Raw genomic sequence first — 15,098 nt, 5'->3', positions numbered from 1 at the left:
TTTTTAATTTGTTTTTAAAGGCGAATCTTCAATCTCTTTGGTGGTGTGCTTTGATTATGTGGCAGATTTTCTCTTTTTGTTTTATCTCGTTACTAAGCCAAAAGCCCGGGAAAACTGTCAGTCTTGTCTTAGCGAAGAGAGCAGGACCCCAGGTCCTCGATGGATGGGGTGGGCTTGGATGGGGTTGGAGTGTGTTAGCGAAGTAATTTTTGCTGACTAAATGAGATGCAGAGCAAAATAAATCAGGTGGGACGTTAATACTTTTAATTTTTGTTAGCCAAAATCCGGAGTCCTTCTTCATTAGTATGAATTTCTTTCATCTTTGTGAAAGATGCTGTGAATACTTCGCTCCCTAGAGTCATACGGCATCAGATATTTAAGAGTAACTAATTTTAAAAGAGCTAATGGCTTGCCAAGGAATCTCTGCTGTGCATGTATTTGGGCTTCCCTTTTTAGGAGAGACTAGTGAATTTCTCCTTTAATGCTTCAAACTCCTACTCAGAAATTGCGAAAGAGAACACAAAACTAATTTTTATTTTGGGTCAGTTAGTGGTCGAAGATCTCATCCAAGAATAAATAGAAACTTTTTTTTTTCCTTTTTTTATTTGAGAAGATGCAATTGCTTGAAGCCTCAGTACCTCTGCTGTTAAATCACAAGGATCAGTAATTGCTGTATTTAAAAACCACAGAGGCTACCTGTGGATCCTTTCAAATGCTTCTGTAGTAAAGTGAAACCTGAAGGTAACTCTCTGTGGGATACTAATGTGATCCCAGCCTGCTTTACGTTTTTGGTTTGCTTAGTTATTAGGTTTCACTCGTGACTGCCAACATACCATTTTTTAAGTGTTTCATTTCTCCACTTATGTGAAAAATAAGCATTTTATTTATGATATCAACATAGCAATCTTCATTATGTGCTGGAAATTATAGTACTGATGGAAAATTCCAGCACTGAATGTATAATAAAACTTTTTTTTTCCCCTTTCAAAGCAAGCTGTCTGTTGCAATCTGATAGTAACAGTGGTACCCTAACTTACATGAGATGTGGCATTTCACTGACATATCTTAACCATAGGTGTGAAAGACACCTCACCATTGTCTGGAACGCAGTACAAAACAATTTTTACATCATGGTAGAAGTTTAAAATCTATATTTAAATAAGCAAAAACTTACCTGTTTATACTGGGTCACTGCTTATTGTTTCAGAGCATCACATTAGCTGATAGAGGATATGAATTGGAAAGAAAATTCTTATTGTTGCTTGCAAGTATCCTGGTTTGCAAGAACAATTATTTTCAATTCCCAGCCAGATGACTGGGATTTATAAACTTGGTAGGGTTGGGTAATATCTTACTGCTTAGTTCCAGTGCAGTTTGAGTCAAAATAAAGACTGGCTTGCCTTAATCTCCAAAATACCTCAAGAAAATATTTTTAGTAAGTTACCACACAGAAAACTTTAGTATTGTATTAAATTTGAAAAGTCCTTGTTCAGCTCTTAAAATCTAATGTACTCCACTTAACTATTAAGAACTAAAATTGAGCCTGGTGTTGTAATCATTGTGTATATACTTGGATTCTAGGTTGTATTGTTTGTAGCCAATTGCCAGTGCAAAATTAAAATTCCTTGGCAATTGTTTGAGTGTGTCACTGTTGAGTATTAGTAAAACTTAAAAGCTATTTCCTTATTTAAAATTTCACATTGTGTTAAGCATCTAATCATATTCTTGATTTTAAAAAATAACCTTAAGAACTGATTGAGAAATCATTGAACAAGTAATTATTTAGATAAGCAGTACAGTATTTTAAGACATTCCTCCTACCCTCAAATGTTTTCCCTTTTCTAATGACACTTTAGCATGTTTACAAAGATAGCTGGATTTCAGTTGTGGAAAGCAAGCGGTTAGGAAAAACTAATTTCTGATTTGGATCACATCATCCCCTTCTTATTTAACAATGTGATTTTTCTTATAGGAAACTTGCCTAAATTAAAACTATGGCTAAAAAACCCCAAGCTATTATGCCCATTAGTTTTTAGGTGGGTGAGAGATCTATATGTCAATCACTTTCACATGTACGTGTATGTATTGTGGTGTGTGGTCTTAAGCAAATACCAGTAGTGTAAGTAGAAAAGTGTTATGGTTAGTGTTAAAATAACTGTGCTAAAACATGACTATAACTTTGTTACAAGAAAACACAGACACTGCAGGAAATTCTAGGATCTCTGCTTGTTGCCTTTACATGTTCTGTATCACTTTGAGATTAAGTAAAGGGTGGAAGACTGTATCTGGTCAACAGAATTTGTTCTGGCAAGAATAAGTGTATGCAAAATATCTTCATGTGCACAACTTTAAAATTAATGTGGTGATGTTCGTGTGATACCATAGGCTATAATCAGGTCATAGGTTATTTGATGGATACAGCTGTCATGTTTGCCATTCTAATAAAATCCATAGGCCTCATTCTGGAAGAAAAGTAGCTTTAGGAACGACATAGACAGGATAGATGCAGAGATTCTGGATAATTTTATGTCAACAGTCAAACTCATTCATAAGAGTCCTTTGCCAGTTTGGTTTTACTTTATCCTGAAGCATCAAGCAGAATGGAGTTATTTTTCATGACTGAAGCTTCTAGGGCCATAGGAGTTTAATTTATCTTATGTATATCACTGTGTTTTACCGGCAAGACACACCTGCAGCACAGAGTCATACTCACTCTGAAGAAATAATTCTGATAATTCAGACCATCAAAAGAACAGCAGAAATGGAAGAATAAAGCGTGCGTGTGGGTTTTTAAGCTATGTTGGTGCAAAGTCTTATCATTTATGGCATTGTTGATCTAACGTAAGCAGTGCGTGACAGGGTGAGCTGTACCCAGTACATCAAAAAGAAAGCTTTTATTGGTGTCTGCAGATCTTGGGGGAAGATATACCATGGTCTGCACATGAGGTCCCCAGTCAGAGGATGTATTTTGGAGCAGAAGGGCCCACAAGCTGTACATAATCAGAGAGAACTTGTTCTTTCTGAGTGTACTAAGGAAGTGTGCAACAAATATGAGTTTTTTGATCTCTCTCTTGTCAAGCCCAATGAGTGTTCAAAACAGCCCATTTAATATAGGCAAAACAGAGTTTAATTTCATGGGGGTTTTTTCAGGAAAGTATGCATGCTTATGCAGCAAATGTCTACTCATCTGTTGTGGAAGAGCTAATAAAAGGAAAGCGGCGCAAGTTTATTGCTGTGGAGCAGGAATTCTTTCGACTCTGGTGGGATGCAGTAGCCACAGATACACACAAGCAGCAGGTAAGTTGTACTAGAGCCATACTTCCTGCTAACACAGAATCCACGTTCTTTTCAGAGGGCAAGGAGGGGCAAAGTCCTTCACCACCTGCTTTTTACCTTGTGTAAACTGTCTCTTAATCTGGTACTTCTTATGAAAGGACCTTAAGTCTAAAGGCAGCTGCAGGAGGTTAAAACCCCAGTTATGATTAGCGCAGTAGGAGGTAGTAATCTTTGCACTGAAGAGTCTTTACACTTTACAGTTCTTGTTTCATCGATGACTTTCTTATTTGGGGGCATGCTAGTATAAGATGTGGACAATTCTGAAAGAGACTGCACCAATATATGTTAAACATCTGAAGCTTGTAAACTGCTGCCTAACAGTGCTCACAAGAAGGAACTTTTTTTCTTTCCAGTTAAGTGCTGCTCAAAAACCTGCCATGTGTAAACAAGGATAATGCAGCAAAGAGGTGACTGTAGATTCAATAGCAATAACTGTTTCTTGGGTTTGTTTATTTATAAGCTGTGATCCCTTTCAGTTTTTAAAGCTTTAATTTGAGGATTGTTTTTGTCCACGTAAAGACATTGTGAAGTTTTATTTGTCATTTCTTCTTTCCTCTGGCATGAAACAAACATGCTGAAATCAAAGACTGGGCTGTAGCCTAGCAGCTGGTCATTGCAGTGCAATATGTTTTAAGTTTTGGACCCTAAAACCAGAGGATATACGGATGCATTTTCCCATAGGTATTCACTCAGAACTCTATGGTCTGTTTTGTTACCAGGGTCCAGCCAACAGCAGCATATTACTTGTAGTATTTTACAGTACTAGATGTTGGAAGCGTCCTGTAAAAAAAACCACCTCTTGTCTGTTTTTTTTTTAACTTGATCCTTCAGTAATTTCTGAATTTTCTGTAATCTTTAGTGTTTAAATAATAGCTTACAACCTGTGTGCAGCTGACCATTGTATGAGAGGTTTTGCTCTGTATAGGCAGTTGACTGGTTTTGTGTGGGCACTTCACCCATACTTGCCTGTTGCCAGACAATTTTCTTACCTGTTTTTAATTAGAAAACTGTACTCTAAGTTTGGGGTGGGGGGATTAAAAAAAAAAAATAGCATAGGAGCTACTTTGTGCAGGGTTAGAAGAGTACTTTAACTTTTTAAGGTAAGTTGATCTTATTTCAAGTATGTTATGCTGCTGTAACCAAAACATAAAGGCCTGTGTTTCTAATATCCATTCTAGCTATTATGTGGAATCAAGAAGAGTGAACATGTATCACATTTGACCTCAGTAGTGCAAAACTAGTACATAGGATTCAGCCTTTAATTTCCTAGCCTAATTTCTGATAATTGTTGCTTTTACATATTTTTAGTTAGTTTACAGTTGCTTCCCTGAAAATGAAAATTATTAAAAACAAATTCCTCTTAAACCTCTGTGTCAAACATTTAATCTCTAATAATATTTAAGAGCTATTATGCTGTGACGTGTTTTTAACATTAGCAAGTTGCAAATGTTGAGTCTTGAAATTAGGTCGTTCTGGTTACTGTCCTGCTTTTTCCACTTGAAGTCTAGCATTAATGATTTTCTGTAGTACAGGCTCTCTGGTTTTAGTTTCGCCATTTTTTTCTTAATTTGCTATTTTACTTGGAATACAGGATTTAATTCTAGTTTCTTTTGCAATGGCTGCCTTGGATTAGAGCGATAGCATTAAAACTAGTAAAACATACAGCCTGGGTATTAAAGCTGATTTTACAATTCAGATGAGAATATAAAGGAGTGAAATGTATTGCAGCAGTATTCAGCCAGATATGAACCTCTTAGTTCTCAGCACATGTTACTTCCACAGTATTTTCTTGTGTGAACTATTCCTATCGCCTCACCCTGGCTTGACATATGGGTGTTTTAACTAGGGGAAAAAACGATGTGTAGCCACTTTTCCTGGTTTGTAAGGGTTAGCTGATGTAAGGGTAGTAGTAGTTGGCCCAAGGACCACAGATACGTTCTACTACCATAGCAGCCTGCTGCTTGTAGTACTGCTGCATCTGTTTCCTTGGTTCCTCCTTCCTTTTGTCTAGTTCTGGTCAGCAAAAGTGCTTGTCATTAGAGATGATGGGGGTTTTTTTGTTTCTAGGACTGGATATTAGTTATATTACTTGAATTATTTTTCTCGTGTTTTCAGCCTCTCAGTGGTTTTGCAAAACTTATATTAAAAAAAAACATGTTTCCATGGCCCAAAGTTTGGATCAGAGGTATCTTTTTTTGGACATCCATCCAAACAAGGAATAATAGCCACAGATGCTTTTCATGTAGGTCAGGACCAGTTCTGTGCTGACACCAGATATCAGTTATCTGGTCTCCCAGCATGCTAATCAGTCACCACAGTCGGCTGGAACTAATTTATGAATGCTGAGCCCTGAAGCGTTTTCACAACATTGTGAACAAGAGGAATGATTATAATCAAAATTGACAATCTGGCATCATATCTGAGCAGACACAGGGGCATTCACTGAAGGTTCCTGGGGAAATAAACATAATAGCTCTGGAATTGGCATCCTACATGACAGATTAAAAAAAAAGGGTGGAGATTAAAATACATATTTATATAAACTTTCTTTGTCAGAAGTTTGAGGTATCTTTGAAGTTTTAGGTAGTGAAGTAACTATAATAAAAACAGAAGACTCCCTAACAGTTCTAGAAAGGAACACAGACTATTACTGCCTCCTTCCAAATGCTGCCTCCCCCTTTATCCAGCACATTTGCTGAAAGATGAACTTGTCAGCACAGTTGTTGTTTCTGGTGGCTGACGTTAAAAAAAAAAAAAAAAAAACAGAAAAATATGGTACAGTTGAACAGATCGTAATATACTGACAGTTTTTAAGCTAGGAGAAAGAGACCATAAATGAAGGTTAGCAATGGGTTTATCAGGCAGGCAAGCCTGCTACATGTGGAATAACTTTTTTTTTTTCCTTAATAAAGCGTTCTGTCTCTCACAAGTTGAGCAAGCTGTCCATGCTGTGAAGGCAAGGTAGGTGGAAACAGAGTAGAAGGGTTGTGTTTGTGGCCACAGTGTTATGGCACATTCTGTCTCCCTCCTGGATGCCACAGATCTCAGTCTCCAAACTGTTACAGAGGTAGTAAACTAAAGGAATCCCTGGGATTCTGGCCATTGCTGCTTGCATAGGGTTGCACATTGCTCTCTCATCCAGCCACCCAGTGAAACCACCACTTCTTGTCGTGGTTTAACCCCAGCCAGCAACTGAGAACCACACAGCTAGTTGCTCATTCCCCTCCTGGTGGGATGGGGGAGAGAATCATAAGGGTAAAAGCGGGAAAACTCATGGGTTGAGATAAAGACAGTTCAATAGGGAAAGCAAAAGCTGTGCAGGCAAACAAAGCAAAACCAGGAATTCATTCACCACTTCCCATGGGCAGGCAGGTGTTCAGCCATCTCCAGGAAAGCAGGGCTCCATCACACTAACAGTTACTTGGGAAGATAAATGCTGTCACTACCAATGTCCCCCCTTCCGTTCTTCTTCCCCCAGTTTTATATGCGGAGCATGATGTCATATGGTATGGAATATCCCTTTGGTCAGTTGGGGTCAGCTGTCCTGGCTGTGTCCCCTCCCAGCTTCTTGTGCACCCCTAGCCTCCTCACTGGTGGAGTGGGGTGAGAAGCAGAAAAGGCCTTGACTCTATGTAAGCACTGCTCAGCAGTAACAAAAACATTGGTGTGTTATCAACACTGTTTCCAGCACAAATACAAAATACAGCCCCATACTAGCTGCTCTGAAGAAAATTAACTCTATCCCAGCCAAAACCAGCACACTTCCCTAAGCCAAGACAGATGCAGCAGGAGGAAGCCTTTGGGAGAAGCACTAGTATCTTCTATTTTAACCCCCCAACTCTAGTTGCCTTGAGGCAGGATCCTAAGCTGCTGCCTGTGCAGTGTATGGGGACAAGCCTGGTGCTGAGACAGTATAAAGGCACAGTAACAGCCCTACTGAGAAACACCAGAAGGTCAGTGTCTACTTGGCAGTCGACCCTTTGTGCTATTCTGTGTGCCTGCTACCTGGTTTCAGTGTAAGCTGGGTAAAATCAATGCACTGTGCAGCACATTAGTATGCCTTTTTTCCCCTTCTCCTTTTGGTAGCTCTCAGTACAGACAGCCTTTTATCCCACTATTGTCCTGGATGTCTTCTTGACAAGCGTTGTGTCTACGTAATATGCTGTGATCTGAAATGAATTCACAGTCTTTTTGGATAAGACTGAAATGATGTTTATGTTCTGTGTCTTAATTTCAATATCGTAGGTCCATCAGTTGCTTCGGGAGGGACGACTGGAATTTGTCATTGGAGGGCAAGTGATGCATGATGAAGCTGTGACACTAATTGATGATCAAATTTTACAGTTGACGGGTATGCATATTTGCATTTAACTTTTATTTTGCATTGTTATGACCTTGGGGGAGGTTTGTTTTTTGTTTCTGCACCCCAAGATTCCTTTTTTTTTTTTTTACTCTTTAAGAACTGATTAAAGCATCTCTGATTTTTTTACTTGCTGGTGGGTTATCTGTATAAAAATATTTGCTCTAAAAAGGCCAAACACAATGGTTCTGTGGTAAGCAGAAGGGTAACTGAAAGCTGACTTGCCGTTTAATCCACGTCAGTTATAAACTCCTTTGGAGCAGAGGCCTTTTTCTGTGTGTGTGTGTGAGTGTTTGAGCGCTTAAGCTCTTGGGAAGGTAGTTGTGGTGAAATTGAGGGTACGAAACGCTCTGGAAGAAAATACCTGATAGCAATTCAGAGTGTGGGGAGTTTATAACAGTTAGGCAAAGTCTTGCAGAACGTGGGCCATAGAATGTCACTGAGGTCATCTGAACTTAGTTGAAAGACTTGCTTGATGAAGAAACCCCTTTTGTAATCATGGTCAGCAGCCTCTGTTAGACATAGATACATATTTCCAAGAGATGCGCTATTTCCCATTTTAATCTTCTAGCTTCTGCTTCCAGACATTTGTATGTTACACCTTTCCATCTGATGGTTTAAAGAGTCCTTTAGTATTTAGGTTTATCTCCATCAGGTTAATGAAAAAAGAAACAGGATAAATCATGCCACCATTGTGCTATAGATACTTATAACATGCCATGAGGGGGTAGCATGCTGTTTTGGGATGGGAGAGGATGTATTAGCACCAGCTATCTGTCATGGCTGATATAAGCCCTGCCCTTTTCAGGGCTACACTCTGGGCAGCTTTCTACATAAAGACTAATGGGTCAGAAAACAATGTTATCATTTGCTGAATCTGACTGCAGGACCACTGGCCTTGTTCCTTGTGTGTTAGTGTTTATCAGGAGCACAGGGATAGCAGCTTCTTTTGCGTCTCAATGAGTTGCCACATCACGCTCTGGCCAAAAGGAGGAGAAGGGACGAACATTATTTTTTTTTTCTTCTTATCTGACTCCTGTGTTTAAAGGTTGTTATATGGGCTTAGTACACCCAACCCAGGACTTCTCCAAAGAAAATACTAATATTGACTGAAGAGTCCTTTTGTTAAATGCAAATACAGCTTTTCCTTTCATTGGAGTTAGTTGCAAAAAACATTATTTCTAATTCAAGATTTCATTCTGTGTATAAACAAAATTTTTTTAAAAAAGAAAATTGAAGTTTGGTAATTTATTCAGTAGGAACCAAAATATTAATATATTATAAAATCCCTGTTTATTTTTCCTGAAAGCACTCTGCTCAGTTTAAGTATAAGTACATACAAACAAAAAAAAGTATACTTGCATTGTGTGTGGAGGTCATCTTGAGAAGACAAAGACAGTGCAGACATTTGGGGTCTACCTTTCATGTCTTCTCCTGTCTGTCCAGCCAGCTGTGTTTTGGAAGAGCCTAGCAAACTCTGCCTAAAATGTGCTTCAGTCAGAAGAGTTAAAATAAGCGCATTGTTTGTGAATAAGATGAAGTGAAAAGAGAATGCACTGCAAACTCAGTTATTCAAACATGATGTTAAAATCTGGAATGGAGTTAGTCCAGAATGGGGAAGATACGGTTGTATTTTCAAATAGTTCTGAGCACAATTCCAGAACTATGAAATTAAGAGCTGCAGGTTTTTTTTTTTTTTCTTGCTGATGAGAATCCTAGTGCTACATACTGGAGTTCTGAATAAAAACTGCTGCTTAGCTGGTTGTTTTACTTTAAATGGTTTCTCTGAGTTTATTCTATTGTCTCATCTTTCTGGTTTGGGGGTTTCTTTTTTGAAACTCATTTCAATACAAAATTATTAACACTGGTTGTAAATAACATCTTGTATCAAGTTTGCTATTGTCCTTTGGCTTTTTTCTTTTTTTATGATTGAGGATCGCGATTAAGGATCGTATTCATGTTAGTTTTGTTTACTGGATGGCTTCCCTGGCCCTTTGTCGTTGATACGAGACCGAAATTTTCTGAGAATGGGTGGTATGATTTGAGTAAACACAAACTGAACCCCAGCTTGTTGTTTTCATGCAGACTCCAACCTGGCTATTAGCCTTAACCTAATTTGTATCTAAATACTTTTTCCCAGGCCTGTCTCTAATTGTAATTCCTATTTGTTATTCATCTTTTATGATGTTAATAAGTTATACTTTGCATAGCAAAATAAATATTGACAGTGTGAAACTTTCTGCTGTGAGTCATTAAATTCCTGAAACTTTAAATGCTTTGGAAAACAGCAACAAAGAACTATCCTTTTAAGTGCTTACGTGTTATACTATATGCCTATTATATTTATAAAATGAACTTGTGAAAGTGTTCCTAACGTAAACAAATTTTGCTTTGCAGAAGGCCATGGATTTTTGTATGAAACCTTTGGGATCAGGCCTCAGTTTTCGTGGCATGTTGATCCTTTTGGAGCTTCAGCTACAACACCAACTCTTTTTGCTCTGGCTGGTTTTAATGCTCATCTTATTTCTCGGATTGACTATGATCTGAAGGCTGACATGCAGAAAAACAAGGTAAAAATACCCTTAGGAATGGAACCCATTGCCAGCCTCTACTTACAGTAATCCCAACCATGACATTAAAAGATATGCATCTCTCTGATCTGTGCAGGAAAATGTAGGTATTTTTTCTCTGAAAGTGACATGCTGATTGCATGTGCTAATGGTGAAATATCTTGAATCTGTGTAATACGGTCAAGCAATGTCTTCATCCTGACTATCCCGTCTGTCCCTGACTTCAGGTCAGGGATAAAGTATAGTCTAGCCTGAAAAAGACACCGAATGCAGGCATTGGGGCAAGGCATAAGTTGACATTGAATTAGGAGTGTTGGAACTGGGGGTATCTAGAATGGGTTTCAGCTTTCCCTGAGAAAATCTTAGATATGTTGTGTTTTATATAGACTGTTCTAAAGTGTAGTGTGTATCTTTGGTCACAGTGGTCATCATGCTTGGAGCATTTATTTGTTCCTGTAAAAGTGATAATACTAGGTCAGTTAGGGTGCCAGCTAATAATTTTTTTTTTTGCTGAATTCAGTTTTTGTTTCATATTCTGCCTTGTCTCGCACAGTGTCCCATATCCAGTAAATTTTTTTCTTTTCACATCACAATGTTGGATCCTGGTCTCTCATCAGTTTTACACATTAAACAATGTGAAAATAAGGGGCTTTCGCTAGTATGAGCTGGACATTAGGCAGTTTTTATGAATTTTGGGTAAAACTCAAGCATCTGTGAAGAAGACAACAGGATTCCTGTTGAATTTGGTGAAGCCAGGACCTACCACCTTATGTTTGCAGTGAATTGCGATACTTCCTTTCCGCTAAAATCTTTTATGAGCTTTTGACAATCTTTTCCCATCTAATTTTTTTTCTGGCACTTGACAGTCTGGAGGCTTCCAAAACTGTAGAAGTTCTGTTTCAGTTGATTAAACATTGATTCCCACTGACTACGTTGCAATCCGGACTACATCTGGGTCTTTTCTAGCTTAGAGGTGTTCAACTTCCACTGAAACAAGTGAGGTGTAATGCCTGTGATAAGCTAGGCTTACACCTGGATTTTGGCAGTATGCTGGCAGTGTGCTGCCTCCTCTCCTCCATCAATTTGAATAGAAAGAGGCAACACCATAGCCTCCTATATATAGTATGTGACCTTGCTTGCGGTATCATTGGCTGATCTTAAGTAAAAGCCCTTAAGTATTACAGGTGGTGGAAAGGAAGATGGGCACTCTGAAGTCTTAAGTTGTTAATGATGGTATTTCTGCACTTGTCATCAAGGGTAATGGTTTCATACGTTTTTTGCTTTCCAGAAGCTTCAGTTTGTATGGCAGGGCTCTCCTTCCTTATCTGGAAGACAGGAGATCTTCACCCATGTTATGGATCAATACAGCTACTGTACCCCATCGCAGCTACCTTTTTCAAACAGGTATGAAGATTTCCCAAATATGCAGAAAGATTGCATATAAACTTCTGAGAGTTTATATTGTTGGAATTTCAGCATTTTCTTTGACTGTTTTCTTTTAACAGTATTCTACTGCTTTCTCCTGACCTGCGGTAGGTCAAGGAGATGTCTAGACTCTGTAGATCTGAGACAGGATTATTAAGCACTTCCAGCTACCCACCACAATACATGAAGTTTGCTCAGTGCCTAACAACTGAATGCCCAAAATTGACACTTGCCACTGACAGGCATTAAAAATACTTGAAAATATTGTCAGACTTTAAAAATAATGTTTTCTAGCACCATGAGGCTGGGAACACAGGTACTGCTTTTATCTACAAATATATGTATCATGTCAGTCCTTATTTAAAAAAAAGAAAAACTAAAAATGTGTAACAAATCAATTGCTGTAAACAGAAAATGTCCAAAGCAGGACTGGGTTTTTGTTTCTCATCCTGAAAAGTTAAGATTTAAAAACTCCAGGAAGCTCAGTATGGACTTGGCTATTGCTAATTGATTTTTTATGGGAGATTTTCAGCATTATATTGGGCTGAGATGTATGTATATTATCTCTGTATAAACTAAAGCGACTAAAATTTTCCATTTACTTTGTGAAGAAAATCTGAGAGCTTTTGAAGACTTTATTTTGCTCATTGGCTTATACAGTAAAATACTCGTTGTAAACAAAGTCTACTTGGGGTCACATCTTCATTGTTACAAAGCTTGCTGTTTTGTCCGATAACTTTTGTTCTATGTCAGCAAACAGCAGAGACTTGGAAAGTTGCATGGTGTGAAGAGAAAACTGGACAACCTTCCCACTACCTCCACCCACAAATAAATACTAAAACCTAAATACTAGCAATGATTATAAACTGAATTTTTTTTTTGCTTCTTATTCCCTGTGTGTCTGCATTTCATTCCAGCACCTTTTGATGTGTTTTTCCCAGTTGAATAAATTCTGTTTATAGCCTGTTGCTTTCTCCGTATACTTAGATCAGGATTTTATTGGAATGGAGTTGCAGCTTTCCCAGATCCACCAAAAGATGGTGTTTATCCAAACATGAGTCTGCCTGTTACAGATACTAACATCCATCTGTATGCACAAACCATGGTGGCCAACATTAAGGAGAGAGCAGCCTGGTTCCGAACAAGTGATGTTTTGTGGCCATGGGTAAGTGCATGATGAGCATTTGCTTTAGAAGTGGCAAGTACACCTACAGTATGGACAGTAGGTAGATGGTGCTTTGCTACAGTATGTACTGCAAAAATGCAGGTACAAACCATGTGTTGGTAAAGCGTTTTTCTAGTAAGTGGGGTCCAAATGTCTGATTAGTAATGATTTTTAAAAACTAGCACTTCTTTGTACGGTCTGGCAGATGTCTACCAAGTCTGCCACCCCACTTAATATGGAAAGAAATGTGACAAAATTGTAAAGATCACCTCTTGTGAAACTATATATTGCAATATTGCTTCCTTTTTTTCCTGTCCTTATTTTGTCTATTTAAATGATCTTTTTACATAACTGCTTAGCACAACAGAATTCTGTGTTAACAAACATGGTAGTGTTACAAGAAAATGTATTACACATTAGGTAGTCAAGGTCTTTTCTAACGGATGTGTAATCATTTTCTTATACAGTCTTTGTGTTTTAGTTAAAAACATAAGCATATCCCAGCTTGGTCATCCAAACACTTTTTTTCAGCAACAGATTGTGTTAATTACATCCTACACATACACATAGCACTATATGCTCTCACTATTTTTAAGTCCTTAGAAAAGAATAACTTTGCCTAAACTGAATTAGGTGTGGTTTTGAATTTTGATGGATGCTGTAGATCTCATAATTACAATATTGAAAGTTGATGTGTGTTCCTAAGGTGGCTATTTGACCACAGTATATGTTGTTGTAAAGAGAACAAACGTTTTCTGACTGATGCAGCTTTGAGTCACTGATTTGTTTTTCTGCTGTGTTTGTGACACTATTGCTTCTGTTGAAATTTTTTTTTTTTTTTTTTTAGAGGTTGAGGGGAGAAGTGGGATATAATACTCTGTAGTAGTCTCTAGTGAAAGTTATGCTGGAATGGGGAGGAGGGAGTTTTGGGTAAATTCCAAATGTCTAGATCCAAACCTGCAGTTTTACAGTAATGTAAGAAAATTTCAGTCTCTGACTTCTGATTTGTGTGCTTGTGATAAGGAGCTTTAAACAAAGTAGTAAAAGTTTGTAACTCATTCATATTGCTATGTAAAGTAGTAGAGAGAAATAGATATATGGATACCTCTATAGCTAAGCTTAACTATTTTTTCGTGATTACAAATAGTTTGGTGTATCTGAATATTTCTTTTTTCTTTCAGTTAAAAAATCAGGAAATACACACCTTCCCATTTCAAGTCAGACCTCACATCTAGACTGTTGGCATTTTTGTGATGAGTTATATGGACAAAGAAGTGTTCATTCATGATCTGAAGCACCTAGTTGTGCAGGAGGAGGCATTGGGCTGTGGGGCAGCATAGAAGTTCAAACCTGCCTCTCTAGAGGCCACAGCAGCAGATGTACGACGGGGTATGAAATTGTCTTAGGGACTGGAACTGATCCTTGAGACCTTTTTTGGCCTGTGTGGTTGAACTAGCTGTACAGTAATGTATAGTATCCTGTTCAGATAGCGAGCAGATGTGATGACTAACTACAGCAGGTTCTCCTGGATATCCTTGTTCTACAGAGCTACAATGCTTCTCAGCTACTATGTTCTGTGTCAGTGTAAGTGGGGTCTACCAGCCCAGCACATCCCCTCCTGTGGTGCAAAGTGTTTACTTTTTATGAGGAAGTCGTCTTGGATCAGGATTTGAAAGTAGTGCTCTATAAATATGAAGTAGTTTTGTCTGGTAAACATATTGCTTCTTCCCCACGAATTTAACTGGAGTCTACATGAGGAAGTCTGGCTTGCACTGACTGCTGTACTCTGCAGTATTTAGTTTGATATTTTTTAGTAGCTCATTCTAGTTTGAAGTTGTTTCTGCTATACACATGCAGAAGATCTCAGGGTATCTCAGAAGAACTTTTCTGTTTTGGAAGTGGAATTTCCACTTCTGATCAGTGACTTACCCTGTCTGAGGGACAGACGTGTGTGCTAGGATTCATAAAGGATGTGACAGTGACCTTACATGAAACCTAGTAAATGAGGAAGGGATGGGGGTGGCAGTCATATCTGGGAAAGAGAAGGGAGAGTTACCACCTCTGAGTTCAACTGAACTCATCAGGTTCAACTCATTCATGAGTTGAATGGGCTGAGCTTATCAGGTTAAATTCCATGAGCTTACCAGGTAAAGGTTGGGGTGGAATATGGGATTGCAAAGAAAATACAGCCTCCATGGCCATTTCTTCAAGCATCTGCTAAGCTTTGGAGGCAAATTGCTGA

General features: G+C 38.4%; 1 protein-coding gene across 1 annotated transcript in view; it reads left to right on the top strand.

Annotated features, from left to right (window-relative positions):
• Positions 1-3,156: 3,156 nt before the first annotated feature.
• The window catches only part of MAN2B2 (mannosidase, alpha, class 2B, member 2), a 28,288-nt gene continuing 16,346 nt past the window's right edge, over positions 3,157-15,098 (top strand). Inside the window, exons 1-5 of the mRNA XM_010296224.1 lie at positions 3,157-3,297; positions 7,582-7,687; positions 10,094-10,266; positions 11,555-11,670; positions 12,679-12,856. Of these exons, the coding sequence (XP_010294526.1) occupies positions 3,157-3,297; positions 7,582-7,687; positions 10,094-10,266; positions 11,555-11,670; positions 12,679-12,856 (714 nt within the window). The remainder of the gene's footprint in view (positions 3,298-7,581; positions 7,688-10,093; positions 10,267-11,554; positions 11,671-12,678; positions 12,857-15,098) is intronic.

Source organism: Phaethon lepturus, unplaced genomic scaffold, assembly GCF_000687285.1.
Source record: "Phaethon lepturus isolate BGI_N335 unplaced genomic scaffold, ASM68728v1 scaffold10171, whole genome shotgun sequence".
NCBI classification, from domain to species: Eukaryota; Metazoa; Chordata; class Aves; order Phaethontiformes; family Phaethontidae; genus Phaethon; species Phaethon lepturus.
This window is presented reverse-complemented; position numbering and strand designations above follow the sequence as displayed.